The sequence below is a fragment of the Bidens hawaiensis genome, unplaced genomic scaffold, assembly GCF_021521415.1.
Source record: "Bidens hawaiensis isolate Kalapana, Puna unplaced genomic scaffold, B.hawaiensis_p1.1 tig00009951_1, whole genome shotgun sequence".
Taxonomy (NCBI): Eukaryota; Viridiplantae; Streptophyta; class Magnoliopsida; order Asterales; family Asteraceae; genus Bidens; species Bidens hawaiensis.
This window is the reverse complement of record NW_027491753.1, coordinates 373,307-395,406: the sequence shown is the minus strand read 5'-3', so window position 1 is coordinate 395,406 and position 22,100 is coordinate 373,307. Positions and strand designations below refer to the sequence as shown.

Here is a 22,100-nt window from a genome sequence, read left to right as displayed (position 1 = left end):
TAGAAAGTTATTCAATTCAATAGTATATCTTGTGTATTGTCACATAGAAATTCCACTTAACATACCACACTATTACATTTGAAAAAAAAAACAATAATATATAATGTCACATATCGGGATTATTTGAGCCTGTAATTATTACTTTTTTGTATACTATATTCATATAACATCATTTATTCCAACTTTCGAAGTGATATAATAATCAACGGTTTTCTCCCACCATAATTCATTTTCGATGTATGTCTCATGAAAACTTGCTTCTTTAGTGTCTCTTATACTTAGTGCAACCATGCTTCTTGTACCATAACGCCCCTGTTGGTCAACCAAGTCAATTGTGAGCAAAAAATTTGATGATTTGTAATATTTTAACTTTTGACAAAATGAATAACTTACAAGTGGAGTGTCTACTTCGACGAATATCGAGCTTAGATTGTATTCCCAATCAGTTGAACATGTATTAGGAAGCTGGCTCTTATCTGCTTTTGTGTCGTCTCTCATTAGTTTGTCGATAATATCCTTCATGGGTATGGGTTCGTCGTTGTCATACGTGGTGAGCAATCTTTTGAATTTCAATTTCAAACGTTGAACCTAAAACATATATATTGGTTTACAATTAATAGTACCATATTGTTACCTATGTGGTTAATGAGACTCAATGATCTCGTTAACCAACTATGTAAATATCAATGGTCGGGTTTATGCTTATTTTAAGTTAAAGAGTATGAGAATGTGTGACCTTGGGCCAAGGGGAGTCGAGCTTGGCATTGGAGAGAACGTGGATGCCCGGTTGAACTTGTTGAACCGTTGGTGGTTCACCTTTTGGTCGGTTTGATATGTAAAACATCTTGTTTGAAGAAAGATCAAGTGTTATGAGGTTGAACCCATTGTACTCATGAATCTCCTTCACTAATTCTTTTGCAAATTCTTCTGAACTCTTTTTGCTCTACAAGACAAGTTCATATATCACATACTAATAGTTTATTTTTATGCATGTTTAATGCGGGCTTATAATACCAAAAATTAACAAACATTTACAAACTCACTAGACGAGTTTAGCCCACAAAGAAAAAACGTGCATTCACAAATAAAAGAATCACATAAGCATAAAAGCACAAACAGGTTGAAAGTGTGACAGTCGATACATGTATTTTCAAGAATATTGTTGTAAAACGTGAAAACACAAAAACCCTAAAACACATACATATCGGAATATGACCAATATCCAAGATGTATACCGACAGAAGGCTAAACTTTTTTCTATTTAAATGTGAAATTTAGATCACATGCAACATATTACGTCGCATGTGATCTGAATTTCACATTTAAATAGAAAAAGTTTGACCTTCTGTCGGTTTGTATGTGTTGTTAAAAAAGATAGTGTATGTCTCATTACATAAAAAGGTGACCATATATATATTAAGAAATTTTCAAAGAAAACAAACCTCCAAGAAACGCAATGGAAGATCTCCTCTACTTTTGGCTTCAGGGAGAGTGTGAAGCTCTAAGACATTGGTAAGAAATGAGACTCTGCCTTCTTTTGTACATGCCAACCATGTCCCTCCAGCCACCTCGTCTCGACCACCTAATATCTCTCCACCCTCCCACCACCCAACTGGCTTCGTCGGCCTTAAAGTTTATTATGCACGAGGACAACGTGTTAGATATTACTCCTACAATAATATAAAAACCGAACAACAACAACCCCATTTACATGTAGATAGCAATAAAAGAATGTAGAGTTACCATTTTTTCGGTATGCAATTTAGGTTATATTTGTTTGTAACGGGAATATATACAAGTGAATTACGATTTACGTAAGCTCCATTGAACCAAAAAAATGGTGTAGAATTGAAAAATGCATAGCTATAATATACAACTAACTAATACGATCTTAGTTGTTGAATATCAATGTTAGCATTTTTCAAATACACACTTTAAGATTATACAAATTAATGTACATGTTATGTGGATGTAAAGTTAAGGCAAAAGATAGACAATAAAATGGTACAAGATGGAATAAAAGTACTAACATGCAATAAAACACTTCAAATGGATTAAGCAAACCCCTTATCACGTATCAAAATATCCTCGACGTCATCTTAAATCGCTTTAGTTAGATAACAGCTTGTTATTATATTAGCGGTATAGTTGTCGATTAACTACTTAAAACTATATTTAAACACATAAAAGTATTGTTGGTTAGTCAGCCTAACTCGAAGTAAAGTGTTTTAGCTAACACATAGAATCGCCCATTACCCAACCTAATTACTTTGTCACAATGTTGATGAGATACTATGCAAACAATAGAAATTGTATGTGGACCATAGTCTATAGAGTATAGAGTGTGTGTGTTGTTTATATACCTGTGGTGATACTCATCTCTATTAAGCAATAAAAGGAAAGGGTAGAGAGGGTGAACTTGCCAAGCAAACGCTGCAATGCACATATCTAATGTTTTAATATCGGCTTTGATCAAGGGTGTGTGTGTTTATGTGTTTATATATGCACATCTTGTTGTACAAAGTTACATAATGGTCCCTTGAATATTACCATATCTAACATGATTTATCAACTTTTAAGTAACAAATAAACAATGTTGGTAACTTGGTATATATTAGTTGGTGTATATGTTTGAATTGATTGTTGTAAGGTTAATTATATGACTATGGTTCGCAATTAGTTGTAACTTGTAACGACGTGATTAATCATGTGATTAATAGATAGCTTTGCATTTGACCATAAGGAGTTAGAACCATAACCAATTTTATCAAACCTAAAAACTAAATTAACAACTTAATGTAACTAACTTAACAAGAGATCTAACCAAAGTACCAAAGACATGTGTTTTTGTTCAATAAACACCGACGGTTAATCAAATACCGTTTGTTTCTCTTATGTCTAACAAAAGTGTAAAGTCTTCATGGTTGGGTCAGAGCTTTAAGCAACAATTGACCAATTATGTTTATTAACATGATTAAACAATGATGAACGTAAGTTGGAGAAAATTTGCATGAACAAAGAAACGATTAAACTTGTTACTTAAGTAAATGTAGAGGGGCCGATAGTGCGCTATCACATATTTTTGAGGGCGGTTATGGTAGGAACAGCCGGACAAGTGTGGTAATGGTAAGTACATTGAATGTTTCTTTGGTGTTAATTTCATGTGCACGAATAATGGTATTCCATATTTACATGGAACAATTAATAGTTTGAGTTTTAGGTGGTTAAGATTTTACCTTATTTAAAACAGTTATTGCCGTTTTGTTAATGCAATTTGTTATAGCGTCAAAAAAAGAAGCTTATTAGAGGATTTACGTGCCCTTCGATGAACATAGTGTGGTGGTAAACTAGTAAAATGTATCCCTCTATTCTACTTGTGGAGGAGGGTTCAAATCATGCAAAGTGCAAGTATTTGTGATTGATAAAAGTGTTAGATTAGAAGTTGGTTAGTTTGTTGTCAAATAACTTAATGTAGTTCAATAGCCCAAAAATCTATGACACGGATATCCATTTGTACAGATGAAAGACCTGTTAGTTCATCGAGAACGTGCAGTGCGATGATCGCCCATTACAAACGTCACATTTGTATATATATATATCCATTGTTGATGGTCTTAGAACCTAAAACTCTTATATGCATTTATCTAGTGTGTCTAAGCTCACTTTTGTATAATTTACCATTTGTAAACAATGTAAATAATATGGATTACAAAACTACCCTAAGTACCAAGTATACATTATTATTGTGAAAGCAACTAGGTGATCTCACTAGTACAAAACATCCATGTGAACTAGTAATCACCACCTAAATTTGATCATATTAAATACTTGTAATTTAAGGGAGAGCTTTTCTTCATGTGGTTTTAAATCATTACCGAACTTTCGCAATATACCAACTACAATCTTACAAGTACAAATGCAATTTCAATATTTGTGGCCCCTTTCACCACTAATCTTGGCCCGTTGTCTGGAAGATTGTTTCAAAGAAACCCGAGTTCTTTAAATCTAACTCAAGTTTGCTCCAAGGCCTTCCAAACATACCGCAAACTCCATTAATTCAAAATCAATTGCAAATTGATATTTAATATGAAACCGAAGTGGTATATAATCATTCGAACTTTTTTTCCAAATGCAGTTCAATTCACCGGTCCAACCTATCCGACTAGCCCAAACGAAGACTGTTCAAAAGTACTCAACCAGACTGATTATGACTTATTACGACACTTACTAATCTGGTTTAGTTCTTAGAACTATGACTTCGTGTAAAGCAAAAAAGGTAACCGTAAGCAAAATCAAACCGACGAACCAAATTAACTATAATAACAAATACAACTATATACAAATTAATAACCAATGATTACGTTTTTTTTTTTCAAAAAAACAAAATATATTTGTTTTGGTTTAAGTTAAAAAGAGAAAACCAAACCAAAATATATATACACATCAATTGGGCTTATAAGTAGGATCTTAATGGCTTAATGCCTTAATATAAAAAAGAACATGCATCTATTAAATTGTATACCTGTTGGGCCAAAGTGAGAAAATACTCACTGGATCACCTAAAAGTCTGCACACTTCTGGCCCAAAAAAATAGCAAGTCTGTTATCTGTACACTATTAAAGAATTACAAGTCTGCACACTATTGGGCTAAAAACAGATAGACTGCTAGCTGATGAGCCGAAGCCCACATATATTCAGTGTTAGATCACTGAAAATCAAACAAAAAGGTCAAAAAGTGAGCAAAGTCAACGGATTTCATCCGTTTTGTCCCTTTACAGTTTCCTCTAAGCTGTTATTAAAAAAATAATAATTTCGACTATTTATATATTTTGCCAATCCATACGAATCTCTGATCGCCCTTCGGGCCTACCAAACCATCTTCGGGTCAAATGTTTCAACCGATTATCATACACTTCACAAAACTTTTCCTCCCACCCATTGGGCTCAACCGCAAGATGCCCAAGCCCAGGAGCCCGATCATTTGAGTTCAAATTAACCGAACGGGTCCAATCCACAACGTAAGCCGACACCCTTCTCCTAAACTTGGCCTTGAACTCGGCCCACACTTGGTACTTATAATGGTTCACAACCATGGTCCCAATATTCACCTTCTTGCTTTTATACCCGTCTTTTAACTTGAAATGATGAATCACATTAAGCAAAGACTCGTTAACCGCTTCAAGAAGCACTATTGATTTATGTCGGTTTTCAACTTCTTTTCTACAGTTATAACCTTGTGTTACTCCATATAACGGGTGCGTCGTCTGATTCGACGGGCCAAATTCATAGCAGTGAATGCTTAACTGACCGTAAGGTTTTGCAGGTAAAATTGATTGTAAAAGTGATTTAGACGGTTTTAATGATGCCCACGATGGTGAATAAACAAATTCATCCACGTCAATGAACATCATCCACTTACACGCGGTTTTAGCCTGCAATACCGCGTGCGAGAAACCTGCTTCCTGGGTTTTTGGCCATTGCCAAAACCGCGTCTCGATATCGTACCCTTTCGATTTTAACAAATCCACAACCTTATTAAAATCATCATCACTTCCATTATCATACAATATGAACTTATCAACCCCAATTTTGGAATGGTAAATCACCCATTCTTTTAAAAACTTAGCCACATTGTAAACCATGGTGCAGGCGCACAATAGTGACTTTGTACCGCCTTTTGCTATCTTGCGCTGGGGTGTAAGGTACGCTACTGATGGAACCACCTGTTTGGCTTTTAAGATGAGAAGAGAGACTTTAACTAGACTTTGACTTTGACTATGACCAAACGCCGTTAAGTCAGGCCGTTGACATCTAAACACTTCCTGAACAGAGCTAGTAACGGAAGTAGTAACGCCGTTAACGATGTCGTCACCAAAAAGACATTTAAATTCCGTTGGACTTCTGTTGACTCCTTGCCGATTATTAATACCTTTCGCGAGCAAAACGACGTCGTTCTCCGTTTCCGTTACGTCGTAAACAATGAAGTTCCACCGGAGAAGCTCCGACGCCGGCAACATATTATTAATCAGCTTATCTTCATCCGGCGATTGAGTTAAAACCGGCTGCCGGAACGGCAGTCGCCGGAGAACACGTTTCGGCAACTGACACGTGTACGTTTTCCGATCCGGACACGTCATCGTTCCTGAAAACCTAGCCGGAGAAAACTCGTTCGTATTGAATAAACAGTAAACCGATGCGTTATTATTATTATTATTATTATTATTATTATTATTCCTACCATCTCCGATCTCCGGTGACAGTATCACCAACGCCTCCCATGACGGAAACAAAACCGACACATTAGCAATCGAATTGGAGGTTTTTACGTGAAGTGTTGGTGAATCGACGGCGTAGGGAGGTTTTACGGTGACGGCGGCGGCGGTGGTGATTGAATTGTGTTTGTTGTCAATGTAGAGTTGAGAGGTGAAGACGGAGGAGCGGCGGCGGATGAGTTGATCGGAGGCGGTTGAGATGAAGAGGAGGTAAACGGCGGCGAATGAGATGACGGAGAAAGATACGTACAGGAAGAATGTACGTATCTTTAGGGCCATGTTATGTGTAGTGTAATGTAAGAAGATGAACAAGTAGGAACAAGAGAAGGTGGTTATGGTTATATATGTATGGACTATGGAATAATAAGGGTTTTAGAGTTTTAATATGATTTGGAAATTGTTATTTTGGAATTCTATTTGATATAATAAAAACCTTATTTGATTCCAAATTTGAAAAATCTTGTATTTTTTTTTTGTATTTTTGTATATAATGAATAGCAATATACTATTTATTATACTAACAAAAAATATAAAGACACGTTTAACAAGTTTCTTTTTGGAAATATGTCACGAAATGATAACCAAGTTTTAAAGTTGTTTCAGTTAAATCACTCATACGATTTTTTCTAAATCGAGTTATCAAACCTTCAAATCAAGCCTCATCGAATTTTTTGTGGGTTAAGAAAACAATGGAGGGGAAGGTGCAAGCATCGGGATTTGCAATATACGCAGTTATATTTAAAAATTAAATAAAACGTTATTATATTAAAAAGCGAAAAAGAAAATAAAATCCACGTCAACACACCACATTAACACTAGAAAAAGATAAAAATATTTCTTCATTGAAACCAAAACATTTAAAAAAACATGTTAAAGTCTCTAATTAATAAAATATGAACGTTGAATGATTTGATTTGAGCACTTTTAAATTTGAGTGGCCGAACTGAAATAATTTTAAAACTTAGTTACTATTCTACAAATATACTCGTTTGTTTATTGAATGATAATCTTTGGATGTTAACGATATTGAATAAGATAAAGATGTAGATGACCGAAAAATATGTGAAGTTGGCAATTGAGTTGCAAGGAGTTGGCGAGTTTGGAGAAACAAAAATGTTTGCATTTACGTTCAAAGTTATAGTTACGCCACGCAACAAAGGCGTTGATTGCGAAGAACGTCAGGTCAAAAGAAACAACATAATTATTAAACCTGGCCGAAAGTAATGTGATATATACATTTGATTAACTATATAAAGACATACAAATACAATCAAGATAACTACTGATAATTTGAAGATAACTACCTAATTAGAATACGATACAAATAATTCTAATTATTCTAATACGATACAAATTATAAAGGAAACATAATTAAAACGTAATATTCTAATTATTGAAAAGATATTCACAATAGAAGGGGTGATCATATAAAGATAAAACATTACGATAGAGCAATGTCATCTCATAATAGAATACCTTCTAAATTGTTACATAATGAGTTGTATAACTTGGTTGTTCAACATCTAAATTTAGCAACATGATATATTTAGCAAGTTTTATATATTTTATCAAATAATATAAATATAGTTTAATAATAGTTTTTTTTTTCTTTTTAAATAAACACAACATGAAAATTTTAATAACATGTGTAATACTAGAAAAGGGAATAGAAACATATTGACGATAAATAGTTTGAATATATGTAGTTAGGATAACTTTAAAAGCTATAATATCTATACTTAAAGTATGTGGTTTGCGGACTTCTTACTACTAAGACCCCTTTTCTCTTTTTAATTTATTTGTGTGTCCTTTTTAGACGAATTTGCCTTGTCTTACAAACCAACGTATAGCTTTTTTTTCTTTTCTTTTTTCATTTTCCACAACTACAAATACGTACAAGCATATAATTTGTGTGTGTAAATTTTCAGTATCATAAAATGTGAAAACCCATATAAGGATTTTATATATAGAAGTAAATTTTCGACATAACTTGTTTTTTGAAGTGAAATACAATGTATGCTTGAGTTTGGCCTCAAGCTCGTTTAACCTTAGTTTGATTTAAACTTTAACGAATTGATATCGAGTAGAGTAATTCATGAACACCACATATGTGTGCAAAACTAAGTTATAACTCGTAGTAAGATTGTTTATTGTTTCAATTGTCCCACATAAATTGACACATGATTACTTTGAATTTATGTTTGATCCCATCAAATAAATAAACTACTTATATTTTGATATAAAATAAACTATTTATTAGTACATGTAATAAATATATATTAAAGATATAATCTTTATATCCAAATAAACATTATATATTTTGCAAGAAAGGAATATCATGTATATTAAATAAAATAAAACAAAATTCTAAGAGTATAAGCTTCTTCTTGTATTGTACATAAAGTGAATTTTGCTTTTCACAATCCCCAGAATCTCTTTGTATTTACAATATTGTTATTTTGCAAACTCGAAATTATTTTATAGGATATTTTTATATATATATTGTGATTTAAGCACCCATAGGTGGAGTCATATCCTTTAATTGCTGCAAAAGTTAATATTTCACATGTACTTTTTGAGCAACACAAATTCTTTGCATTTGCGTATACAATATTGGTTACTTATAAAAACATTGAAATATTGAATCATCATGCATATTAATGATTTAATCAGTTTTAGGAATATATTGATCTTTTTATATATGAACTTTATACATATTTTGGTTAAGGAAGTATAAAGTGATACAGAATATGCTTAAAAAATACGTTTGTCTTAGATCATGGTTTTTGTATTGACAAAATATGCACCTATTTACGATTCATACAAAGTTACGCATACTTATGCAAACTATAAAATGTACGTTTCAAGCTATAATGTAAGCATGATTTTCTCACGTTTGTTGATTTGAAAAATAATTGGTTAGAATAGTTAGTTGTTGATGGTGTATATGCTAGATAAGGCGTATCCATACCATAAACAACCTATCGTAGTATAGAGTATAGACTATAGAAGATTCAAAACAACATTGTTACAGAGTGACAAATTGTTTATGGTAGTGTTAAGTATCACGATCTCCAAACTGACTCAAGATACTAAAAACCGTCCGACACTAATGTACCACACTTTTGGGTTCTCCACTCCACCGTTGCTTGTTACTAGAAAAATGCAAATTTAAGGGTTGAGTTTGATGTCATATATATAAGTAATCGTGAGATGCTTCCTATACCCTCAAGTCTAAAGGCAGAATTGATCAAAGGGGCCAAAAACGATCGGATTTGTAATTGTACTGTTTTCATACTCAAGTGAGAATGTTGAAGTGTTAAACTATCAACTCAAGAGGATATATAACTAGTGATGTATGTGTAAGACAACACATTCATTTTGGACATAATTGTAAGTGTCTTTAGATTCATTGTTATTGTTGTCGTGTTTTTACGGATGTTGACTTTGAAATAATAATCGTGGATGATGGTAGTCCTGATGGAACTCAAGATATTGTCAAACAGTTGCAGAGTGTCTATGGAGATGAGTAGATTGTATGTACAAAGTTCAAAATTTCATATATATCCTTAATAATTTCATAGTATCATATTTTTCAATTTCATGGTATACATAAAACAGAATTGGTACTTATAACTTGTTTCACTTAATAAGTGAAGAACATTATTTGTTGAGACGATTCACATTCACAATAATAACAGTTTTTCCTTAAGTGTAAACTGACTTTACCTTTTTCTTTGAAATAGACAGGTATGATATTTTTACTGTTGTGAAAAGGTAAATTATGATATCATGAAGTTATAGAAGGATATATTTATGAAGTTCGAACTTATAATATAGAATTTTATATATGAAGTTAATTGTTATGTTAACTAGCTTTGATATCATTATCTTTTTAATAGCTTCTAAGAGTGTGAGCGTATATATACACCGTATATGTTTGTATCTATTTATATATATATAGGGGGTGGTTAATGTACACTAATAGGTTATCATACATTACATACGAGACAATCTGGAACGTTCAAAAGGAGGCGGTGACATAATTGTAATTAACTTACAATTGACAATAAACCGGTTAACAAAAGGGCAATTCTGTCCAAAAAATATAGCAGTTTAACCTCCATCTTCGTGAATCAGTTCCCCCAAATTCCCTCCCCAAATCCATTTTCATAAAACCCTCGAGATTCCGTTTTCGCAATTGACCGATTATTTCGAAAGATCAGTGAATCAAAAAACAATGGAACTAAATGCGAGCTCGACAGGAAATCCTAATTCAACTAAGCTTGTGGTTAAGGATAAAGAACGAAGGTCAAAAGCATTAACGACCGACATCAGAACGTGCAAAAATATGGTAATATATCTTCCATTTTGTTAACATAGAACGTATATTTGAAGTAGGTATGAATTTGTTAGTTGTTAGTTATATGCTACAATAAACAAAAATTATCATAAAGCTGTTACTGAGACTTGTTGAAATGAAGCAGAACATGTTTATGTTAAAATTTGTTATTAAAAAAATGTTGGGTTAATAAAAAAAAATTACAGAAATTATGAGAACGTTTAAAAATTTTTAGGTATTAGATAGTGTATTGGTTAACACTGGTCATAATTTTGTGTATGAAGATGTCGAAAAAAAAGGAATGAAGATGCAATTGAGGAAAAAGAGCACGAACCTGCATATAAGAAAGCGAAAACTAAACAAGCTGAAGATAGAAATTCCGACTCCGACTTTGAAACACCAATCAAATCATTGAAATGTAAAAAGAAAAAGGTCGATAACAAGCAAGATGAAAATAAGAAAAAAAAAAGGAAAAGAAAGAGTGTTAGACAATTCTGATTCAGATTTTGAGACACCAAGGAAAAAAGCCAAGAAGCAAAAACCTCAAACAACACGTTGTAGAAAAGGTTTTCAAGAATATATAGATAGAAAACTTTGGATGAGGTGTGCACCTGGAAATATCTATAAAGCAATTAAAGTGATGAATGAAAAAGAAAAAAAATGGATTGAAGAAATGGGATTTGGGTCATTGTTAAAAATGAAGATTACCACAATTCCTGGTCGACTGGCATATTGGTTGGTTATGAACTATGATCCTGATTTGAATGAACTGAATATGGGAAACCGTATTGTTAAGATAACACCACAATTAGTTCATGAGACTTTTGGGATACCAATTGGTGGAGAAACAGTGGTAGAAAAAAACAGACAAAGAGTAGGCTCAAGCATTTGTGCAGATATGTTTAGAAACCAATTTAAGCATTCAAGGATAAGTATACAAAATGTGTTGGATAGAATGAAAAAACATAATGGAAAAAGAGAAGAGTTCAAACTGAATTTCCTTGTGTTGTTTAACACATGCATTGGGTTGATAACGAAATCTACAACAGTGAATTTAATGTTTGTCACATTGATTGATGACTTTTCAAGAATCTCAAAAATGAATTGGTGCAGCTACATGATTCATAATTTGAATAGATCAAAAAACGGCTGGAAATGTATAAAAGAAAACGGAAAACAAGAACAATTCAATCGTCCAACAACATTGCTTGCAGTGATTTAAACACACGAATATCAGAAACGTCATGGATCATTTGAGAAACCAATCAGAAGCCCAACAATTAGCCACATAACCTCAGCAACTCTTATGAGCATGGATAGCTACTTGTATAATAATGGTCCATTATCTGATGCCGAGGAAGACAACAAAGACTCATGTAAGTACCTATTAATTTATAATGTTAGAAATATAATTATTGATACTATAATAAATTATTTTATATTTGAAATTACCTAAAACAGTGAATGATGGTCCTTCAAAACTTAAACCAACTGAAAAGGATAAGGTACTGATGATAACTGGAGCTTGCAATGAGAAAGATATAATCAATGAACAAGTGAGTGAAGGTAAAACTAGCCATGATCAATTGGTGGGGGAAAATGCAACTGATGTGGATAATGTTCTGATGATCATTGATGCTGAAAAGGAGAATGAAAAATTTGAAAATGATCATGGTAAGTAACTATTTCTTTCTAATGTTAAAAATAACACTACTGATGTAAAAATTAATTTTTTTAATTTGAAAAAAATACCAAAACAGTTGATGATGTTCCTTCAAATATTGAACAAATTGAAAAATATAAGGTTATGTTGATCACTGGAACTTGCACCGAAAAAGAAATTAACAATCATCAAGTGACTGAACATGCAACAAGAGTGGAAAATCATCAAGATGAAGAAGAAAAAAATGAAACCGCGAACAAAGAACAAAATGAAAAAAACGTTGAAGAAATTTTGATGATGCCTATAGGGATAGCAACTCAAGAAATAATAGACTACTACTCTACCCCTCCACGTATGTATGGATTGTCTGCATATATGCCTAAAGAAATTTTCACCGAAGAGGAACAGGTAAAAGTTCTAAAGCATACAAAACATTTCTCTTATAAAAAAAATTATTAACTAAAATATATATTACAGAATTGGAACAAAGAAATGGACACAAAATTAGAGGAATTTGATAAAATTGTCTCTCAAATCAATGAGTTGGTAAAAAGAGGTAAAGAAAGACATGGAACAAACATATGGTTATTTGACAGGTGTTGTGCTTGGGAAGCTAAATTCAATCATAACCATTGTTCAAAAAAAATACCATTTGGATCTCAATCTGAAGGAGGAGGCCTAAATGAATTAGGTAAACACCATTTGTTTCCCTTAATTGTGTATACTACAATACCTAACCCATGTATAAAATTATAGTTGCAGCAGTTGATCTTTCAATAAGTCAAAGCAACTATGGTGTGGATTCATTGGATGCCAACAAGGGAGACAAAGAAGTGGATAATCAGAACAAAGGTAAAAACATCTTGAATACACGTTCTAATACGTTTTAGAGTTAGAAAACTTTGGTATTTATTAAGTATTTTAAATGACGTAAGCTAATGTGAGCCAAGAACATGAAAATCCAAAAACCTTAGCCAATGAGGTAGAAAATGATGTTGGCAACGTAGTTGAGGACAATGAAGTTGCTGTGAGACAAGACAATGAGGAGCAAAAAGATGTAGCAAATCAGTGGGAAGAAGAAAATGAGAAACAACAACATACAGGTAAAAAAATTACATTTGGTTTATACGTTCTCAAACGTTTAAACATTTAATTTTTAATTTTTTTATTATATAAACAGATGATGTGACCAAAGATGATAATGATGCTGTGATAAAACAAGATGTAAGCCAAGATAATAAGAATCAGGGTAATGAAGTGGCACAAAATGTTGATAATCAAGGTAAAAACAAAATCTGCTATTAAAATGGTGTTTCTTATACGTTCTGCTCATCAACTTTTTGTATTTATTATGTATGAAAAATCATGTGCCACGAAAAGAAGACGTGAGACAAGACCATGAACAACCAAAAAATGTTGAGAATCAAGTTGGAGTAAACAACGAACAAAAAGTAAAACAAGGTAACAAAAAAACATCTCAATTGTATGTTCTTATACATTCTATTACAGTATATCTCAAATTTTTTTATTTATTATGTATTTAAATAAATAAATATAATGTGAGCAAAGTAGATGTGAGAACCCAACTGGGAGTATCCAACGAGGCAGAAAATAAACAAGAAGATATGAATCCAAAAAGCTTAACAAAAAAAAGTAGAAAAGATCGTTGAGAATCAAATGGGAGTAACCAAAGAGCAAGGAAAAACACAAGGTAAAAATAAAAGACTTTCTAGTATATTAATTTTATTTTGCTACGTTACTAAATCTTGTTTAATTTGATATTAGAAAATCTTTCAAACACAAAAAATTTGTTTGAAGATAATGAGACACAGGATGACTCTGCAGATGAGGGAGATCAAACTCAAGGTAACAAGGCATTTAAGAACGACGATGGTATGATACAAACTATAATTCAAGGTAAGTTTTTATTTTAAACTATTGATTATGTTAAAGTAAAAGTGAAAAATCATTACCATAAAATTATAGTGACAGAACTTGAAGAAAAAAAATGAAGAGAAGAGATGCAGTCAAGGTGCAGAAACCCAAGACTTTGCTGAAAGACAAACAGGAGAACCCATTCGAGGTAATCAATTTAAACACCTTGTATTTTGAAAAACATTTTTTGTTATTTTGATAATATACAAACAAAAAAAAAGTTAAAAAAACAAAAAATGGTATGCAATTACAGAAGTGGAAGAATTAAATGCAGAAATTGGTGAGAGAACAAATACCAACAACTCTACTCAAGGTATTAACAAAAAAGTTTTATATATACAAAAAACACACAAAAAAAATTATATATTATAACTTAGTTGTATTATAGGGCTGGTTGATGTTAATGTTGAAGAAAACTATGAATACGACAGTGAAGACTTGGATTCAGTGATAAGGAACACACCTTTTTTCAATCAAACAGCACAATGTAGAACTCCTGAGTCTAAATCAAAAAAATTGACCTTTGTTACTACATCTCCTACACCAGCTGCAATTAATCAAAAAATTGATAAACTACAACGAGAAGAAAGAGAAAAAAGACTAGCACCAGCCTTGAAATCACCTTACCTGAACCGGGAAATTGGAATGACTGAAAAAATAACAAATGATGAGCGGATTGTTTCACGATTTGTTATTTCTGATCTTTCTGATAAACATAAATTTGAAGTGATTTACAAGTCAGAATCCGTCACTGCTTTTAAATTTGTGTTTGAATGCTTTTCTCCGGATATATACATCTCAGCTGGAGCTATGGACATTTACACCGAATTGTTGAATCATGAAGAGAAAAAGAGAGATGAAAAATTATCCCCGTTAAGATTTTTTGCTACGTCAACGCTTATGGTAAGTATTACTCTTTAATTTTATATATGCTAACAAAATATATATAAATATTAATCTTATCAAAATTTGTTGTTGATACATGAAGCCAAGCATTTACTATTTAAAGGAACCTGACGTCAGCAATTATAAAATATTGTAAGTTTTCACAGACAACCTTGACAAGATATTGGCTTTACATAAATACAAATCTCTCGACCTAGTTACGCTGTTTGTTGTGCCAATAATTTTTGAAGACCATTTCTATGTGGTTGTTTCAATTTGAAAACAGGTAAAATCGTGCTGATTGACAACATGGCAAACAGTGATATATCAAAAAATGCTACCTTTAAAACAGCTCAAGAAAAGACAGATGCTACAAAAAAAGCTATGGAAGTAAGATACAAGGGTGTCCCAGAAAAACTGGTAAACATTTAAACATTCAAATAAACTGATTCAATTAGTATATTAAAAAATTAATAAAATACGTTGTTTGCCCTCAGAGGGATGTTTTTTGCATGTACTTGTTGAGAAAGAAGCACCCGATTGCACCAAGGTTGGAGATGTCACAAATCAAGAGGCTGCAAATGGATTGGTGAACAAAAAACAACGTACTCGATTGTGGTGTGTTCGCTATAAGACACATGGAAACTTACAAAGGGAAGTATCCATGGACATCCGGATTTTATAAAGAGTGTCCAAGGCAGAAACGACAACTAAACAATTTGAGGGTAAAATACATATCAAAGGTGTTACTATCCGACATCAACAAAGCCAAATCCGATTTAGTTAGACTAGCAAAGGAATTTGATGCATCAACTGACAACCAACTGTTCAGTAACAACATGTTAACTGCTAAAATTGATGAGAGGCAAGACGAATAAACCAGACATATGAGAAAAGATTGGGGAAAGCAAGTTTGACATGTTTATTATATTTTTGTATGGAAATAACCTTTTAATGAGTTTGTGCTTATACTTTCTGGTAGTTCTAAATAACTTGGTTTAATTTGGTTTCATTATAGTTTGTTGCTTATACGTTCTATCATATTTTGTATGGAAATGACAGTGAAATCTTGGCTTAATTAGATGAGTTTGTGATTATACGTTCTAGGTAGATCTAAATAACTTGGCTTAATTAGATGTTGCTTATACGTTCTATCATATTTTGTATGGAAATGACAGTGAAAACTTGGCTTAATTAGATGAGTTTGTGCTTATACGTTCTAGGTAGATCTAAATAAATTGGCTTAATTATGTTGATTATACGTTCTATCATATTTTGTATGGAAATGACAGTGAAAACTTGGCTTAATTAGATGAGTTTATGCTTATACGTTCTAGGTAAATCTAAATAACTTGGCTTAATTAGATGTTGCTTATACGTTCTATTATATTTTGTATGGAAATGACAGTGAAAACTTGGATTTATATTTTGGTATGCAATTTTGTTTCATTATATTTTGCATGGAAATGACTTTTTTATTAGTTTGGTCTTATACGTTCTAGGTAGATCTAAATAACTTGGCTTAATTATATCTTGCTTATACGTTCTAAATATATTAAAACATAGAAAGTTATCACAAAAAAATGAAAGCTAACACATTAAACAAAATAACATTAAACATAAAAACATATTACATAAAAAAAACATAGTTGTGGCAAAAAGTCACAAAACACATCACACATTAGCAAAAGAAACATACTACAATTATTGGGTAAAAACACATAAAACACAGCTAATCCAAATTTATTACATAATAGACTTGAGAAACTCGGTCTTCAAATCAAGAGAGCAATTGAGAAGTTTTATCGCCTTACACAGATCTTTCAACTCATCCACCTCCTTTTTCCCTGTGTCAATTAAAAACAAAGCACACAGATAGTTAATAGTACTACCTGGCATGTTTACTAGCAAATTTGTAATTTCATCCCTCATTTCCATATCAACACCAGCAGTCTTGATAAACTCATCATGTAAAGCAGCACGATTGTTGATATCTTCCTGGATCTGAGCTTGAATCTGTTTCAACAACAGATCCTTAGCTGATGAAGAAGATGACGATCAAAATGATGAATCCATATCTTGTGGAATGATTTTGTGTGGTAAAGTGAAAAGGAGTGGTTGAAAATAAATAGATAAAAATAAAGGTATAAGACAAAAAAATACAGTAAACAAAATTTATTGGAAACATTGAGAATCTTTCAAAAATATCACAAATTATTTTAAAGGTACATGTTCTTACACGTTCCAAAGTCAAAAACTGACATATGCATGTAATTATGAAGTTACACGTTCTCACACGTTCTAATGAATGGCAATTTGAAAAAAAAATTTGAAAGATATATGTAATTAATCCGTAATAACTTGTGTCAGATTTTAAAGTAATTATGTTACTATTACACGTTCTAAAAAGTTCCATCAAAATGTCAGTTTTGAAAAAACACTTAAACGTTCTCATACGTTCCATCAAATGCCATCTTGAGAAATAGACCAAAAATTAAAACTACTGAAATGACAGATGCTATATGTTAAAACACTAACCAGTTAATAAATTCCAAATAAAAAATAAATTAACAATTTCTTTAAATAATTTCAAATATTAACAATTTCTTTAATAATTTATCTATCTGACAAAGCTATGATTACACTTAGACGTCCTTATACGTTCGAAAGATTCTCACTGTTTGAAAGCAGTGACAGATTATACTGAATTGATTACAAATTGAAAAATTTGGTAATGTAATCATGGCTACTAAGCTGTTAAATCTAACTAGATATAATTATACTGAATTTAGAGAACTTGGGCTATAAAAAGAGAGCTAACACAACACACCAAAAAACAAACAAAAAAAATTGAAAAAAAATATGGATTCTGGAAATGTTACTGTGAAGAGCATTTTCCGATCAAGAATCAACATTGAGCTTGCTAGAGACCGTAATCGGCTACGAGTGGCTGAAGAAATTAAAGCGAGTGTGAATGATGAAGCAACAAAAAACAATTCTCTGTACCAAGAAGTTCTCAAGCACCCTGATAGCAGCTTCAAGAAAGAGGCAACAACCTACCTGGAAAAGCAGGCTTCATGTTATGGTCAGATTCATGATGTTCTGGAGAAAATAGTTCACAAGGTGAAGGTGAATAAGAGAGTCAAGCGTGAAGATGCTCAAGAGATCCTTGACAACAACTAGGGTTCGGGATGACAGCTTGTGTTGTGGTGTGGTGATGGTGTGATGTGGTGGTGTAGTAGTTTAAAATAAGTTTGTAAATAGGTTATTTAGAAAAGTCTCTAGATGTGGTCCTCTTTTGTAACCTCGGTGGAACATGGTTTAATCTATCAACGGTTTTTATTAAGTATTATTCACCCAGCTTACACGTTCCAGTATCCACACAAAAACTTACACGTTCCAGAAAAATAAAAACATAAAAAAGTTTAAAAAAAGAAAATAAGAACAAAACAAGAACACTTAGAAAACTATTCTTCTCGAAGTTGAGGACAAGTTCGGCTGTTATGACCCTGTTGATGACAAACTTTGCATTCCCTATATTTTTTGCCAGATCGACTTATAGCTGTCTCTTTCTGTGATTTAATCCGTTTATGCGACCCGCAACCCTTGTTTTTATACCACTAGGCACACGAACTGTCACCTCATTTGGTTGATCATAATCTAGAATAGCAGAAAACCTATCCCTTTTTGATAAATGAGTTCTTTTGTATCTTGTCTCATCAGCTTGCTTGATCATTATATTCATTTGATCCCTGACTTTGATTAACTCATCAACATCATTTACATAACTATTTATGAGATACTCTCCAGCCAATGTTATTTCCCTTGAGATCTTTTTAACTTTTAAAAATTTGTCATTACCGAAACTTGAAATAGGAGCAGTTCTAGGATTAAGACCAGCATCTCTCTTCCAATGATCCACCATGTACTTTTTTGGAAATCTGGTAACTCTGAACAAATTTAAAATATAAAGACTGTGACGACATAATAATCCATAATGTTCAAATCTTTTGCATTGACATGAAATAGTCAAGTCAATTCCGTCCTCACATTCCTTCTTAAACAAAACCTGACACAATATATAAAAATACTTTACACATTCTGTAAAAAATCATAAAATAAAAATCATTTTAAACGTTCTACAACGTTCTACCAAAAAAAAATTGTTTAACTATTTCATACCAAACAGCCTGGGACATAAGCATTAAAGTCAAATACAGAAAACCTCACACAATCTTCTTCTTCAGTGGATTTCAAGCATGCAACACCGCTTCTAATATGATACATTTCATCTTGAAAATCATTAAAAATAGCCTTTGTATACATCAGCTCTGCTTCCTTCTCAAACGGGTTTGAACTAACCGGATCTGGATGCGTGTACCTTGTATCATGATCATTTTTCCTACCATTGTGCCTTTGAATATCCATACAATGATCAAAATGACTAAAGAACTCAACTAGTGATAATTGTGAGTTAGAAACTTGACAAAAAAATGATTTTCACTTTCTGATCTCGATGCAGTTCTCATAAGACCAGACAATGGTTCATCCATATAATACGCGGGGATCCAATCATATCTCATTTCAAACATGTCAGACAACCATTTATTTGTTTCGAGATCATATTCCTTCATTATTAATTTCCATTGCGTCTCAAATTCAGATTGAGAAATTGCATCCGTCCAAATAATGTCACATATTTTACGTTTGAAATCTTCATTGTTACAAAGGGCAACACCAACCTGATGTTGGAAAATTAAAAATTTGTTAAATCGGTTAATATCAGAAAACAATGGGTATATACAATCTTATACGTTCTACACTCATAACTGGTGCAGACAAAAAAAATACAAAAACTGATACATCCTAAAAAAATGTTTATACGTTCTAACACGTTTTGTAAATATATGCAACAATGTTTATACATTATAACACGTTCTAACACATATGCATAATGCTTTAAAATACGATAAAAATAAAGTTACCTTGTCAGCAAGTTTTTTCATAATGTGCCACATACATAACTGATGTCTCGAATTTGGTAAAACAAGGGAGATTGCTTGCTTCATTGCAGGATCTTGATCAGTAACAACAACCTTTGGGGCAATACCAAAAGAATCAAGAAAAACTTTCAAAAGCCATGAATAAGATTCGATAGATTCAGACGATAATAACGCAGCACCAATAGTAACATTCCGACAGTGACTATCAATGGCAGTAAATGGTACAAAAACCATATTGTACCTGAAAAAACAAATTAATATAAAAACTAATTAAAAAATGTGTAAAAAAATAAAAAAGTAAAAAAACAATTGTATCAAAATTGACATACTTGTTTGTCTTAAATGTTGCATCAAATGATATAATATCTCCAAAAGCCAAAAAAATTTTCTTTGAAATATCATCAGCCCAAAACAAACGATCTAACTCACCGTTAGTATCAACTGTATACTCAAACGAATAACCGTCACAACAGTTTTTCTTCCCGCTTAATCTTTGAACAACCATTTTAGCGTCATACTCGCCAATATAACAAGTTAAATTCTGTTTGAAATTCTTACAATCATCTTTTGTAGCCCCAACTTCCTCAAATCCTCAATACTTTGTCCTCATAATATTAAACGCCTTAACAGGGCCCAAATTCAATGTTGACATCTCATATATAATATCTTGTTGTACATGAGTCAACTTTCTATTTGATCGAACAAAATGCATATCATTTGCATGCACCATGTCATGATTATGTCCTTCGAAAAAATCATTTATTCAAACCTCAGACCATCAATAGATTTTAGAAAAATTGAGCTCGACAACCATACCTAATTGTTGGTCTCTTCCTTCTTTTATAATACGGTCTGCTGGAACGATCTTTTTCAGCCATATAATCATAACTATTTGCTGGCTTGTGACCTTCTTTCGAACACATAAAATATTTAGACTTTAATAAACCCTCATTCATGTACGAGCCTCCTTTATGAACACAAAAACCAGCTTTCTTTGCATATTCACAATAGAAATCATATGCATGATCAACAGATTCAAAAACCATTCCTTTTTCAGGTTTGCAAGATGCATTAACTTGAGGTATAACAAGATCTGATGAAGGATCTGATAAAAGAAAATTCAATCTAATACATTCTTATACGTTCTATTATGTTCAAAATCAAAAACACAAAAACAAAAACTCCTATTCACAATTTGCTATGAAAAATAATTTTCAAATACACAAAAAATAAACGTTCTTATACGTTCTAATATAAAAACACCATTCCTACTCGCGATTTGATATTAAGACAAATAGTTTGATGTATAAATCGATTCACAAAAACTTGACATCTATACATAAACACAAAACATCAATCATATATACAAAACATAAAAAAAAACCTAAAAAATGATCACATTAACTTATCAGTCCATAAAACCTACAGTATACAACTAAAAAACATCAAAAAAATATCCTAATCACAAAAACTTGCCTAAAAATATATGTTCCAAATCAAACAACAAACAAACCTTCCCGCGAATTGCTATTACGACACATAAATCTGAAGTTTATTCGAATCACAATTACTAAACACCTATAAAAACACATAAATTCATAAAATTCATAATCGATCGTAAAATCATCAAAAAATTAACCTAAAAACCTAAAAAATCAAGTCGATTAACCTACACTGTACAGCTAAATACATAAATAATTAATTAAAACTAAAACTAAAATAAACTTACTTTGATGATCGTAATACATGACGATAAACAATCAACGATACCGTCCAGTTAATCGAATAACAAAAACCGCCAATTCAATTATTAATCAGTTTTTGGATACGTGATCAAATTTATAATAAACGGTTTATAATATAGGCGCGATCGATTTTGAAAAGTAATGTAAAAAGACAAAACACCCTTATGGGTACTTAACTAATCAGATTAATTAAATTGGAAATCAACGATAGGAAATCTATCGTACGTAATGTATGATAACCAATTTTTGTATTGG

The 22,100-nt window shown here is 32.0% G+C and overlaps 3 protein-coding genes across 3 annotated transcripts; all 3 read right to left on the bottom strand.

Moving 5' to 3' along the window:
- Positions 1-152: 152 nt before the first annotated feature.
- On the bottom strand, positions 153-2,689 carry LOC143533888 (uncharacterized). Its single transcript, XM_077028522.1, has 4 exons — positions 2,364-2,689; positions 1,443-1,626; positions 737-943; positions 153-588 (listed from the first exon to the last, which is right to left on the bottom strand). The coding sequence occupies exons 1-4, from the start codon at positions 2,444-2,446 to the stop codon at positions 160-162; spliced, it is 903 nt and encodes a 300-aa protein (XP_076884637.1). The 5' UTR covers positions 2,447-2,689; the 3' UTR covers positions 153-159.
- A 1,777-nt stretch (positions 2,690-4,466) lies between these two features.
- LOC143533887 (glycosyltransferase family 92 protein Os08g0121900-like) lies at positions 4,467-6,741 on the bottom strand. The gene has a single exon (XM_077028521.1). It carries the CDS (start codon positions 6,549-6,551, stop codon positions 4,821-4,823), a length of 1,731 nt encoding a protein of 576 aa, XP_076884636.1. The 5' UTR covers positions 6,552-6,741; the 3' UTR covers positions 4,467-4,820.
- Positions 6,742-18,653: 11,912 nt separating this feature from the next.
- LOC143533932 (protein FAR-RED IMPAIRED RESPONSE 1-like) lies at positions 18,654-20,605 on the bottom strand. Its single transcript, XM_077028554.1, has 5 exons — positions 20,430-20,605; positions 20,083-20,341; positions 19,602-19,839; positions 19,280-19,554; positions 18,654-19,166 (listed from the first exon to the last, which is right to left on the bottom strand). The coding sequence occupies exons 1-5, from the start codon at positions 20,603-20,605 to the stop codon at positions 18,654-18,656; spliced, it is 1,461 nt and encodes a 486-aa protein (XP_076884669.1).
- Between the last annotated feature and the right edge of the window lie 1,495 nt (positions 20,606-22,100).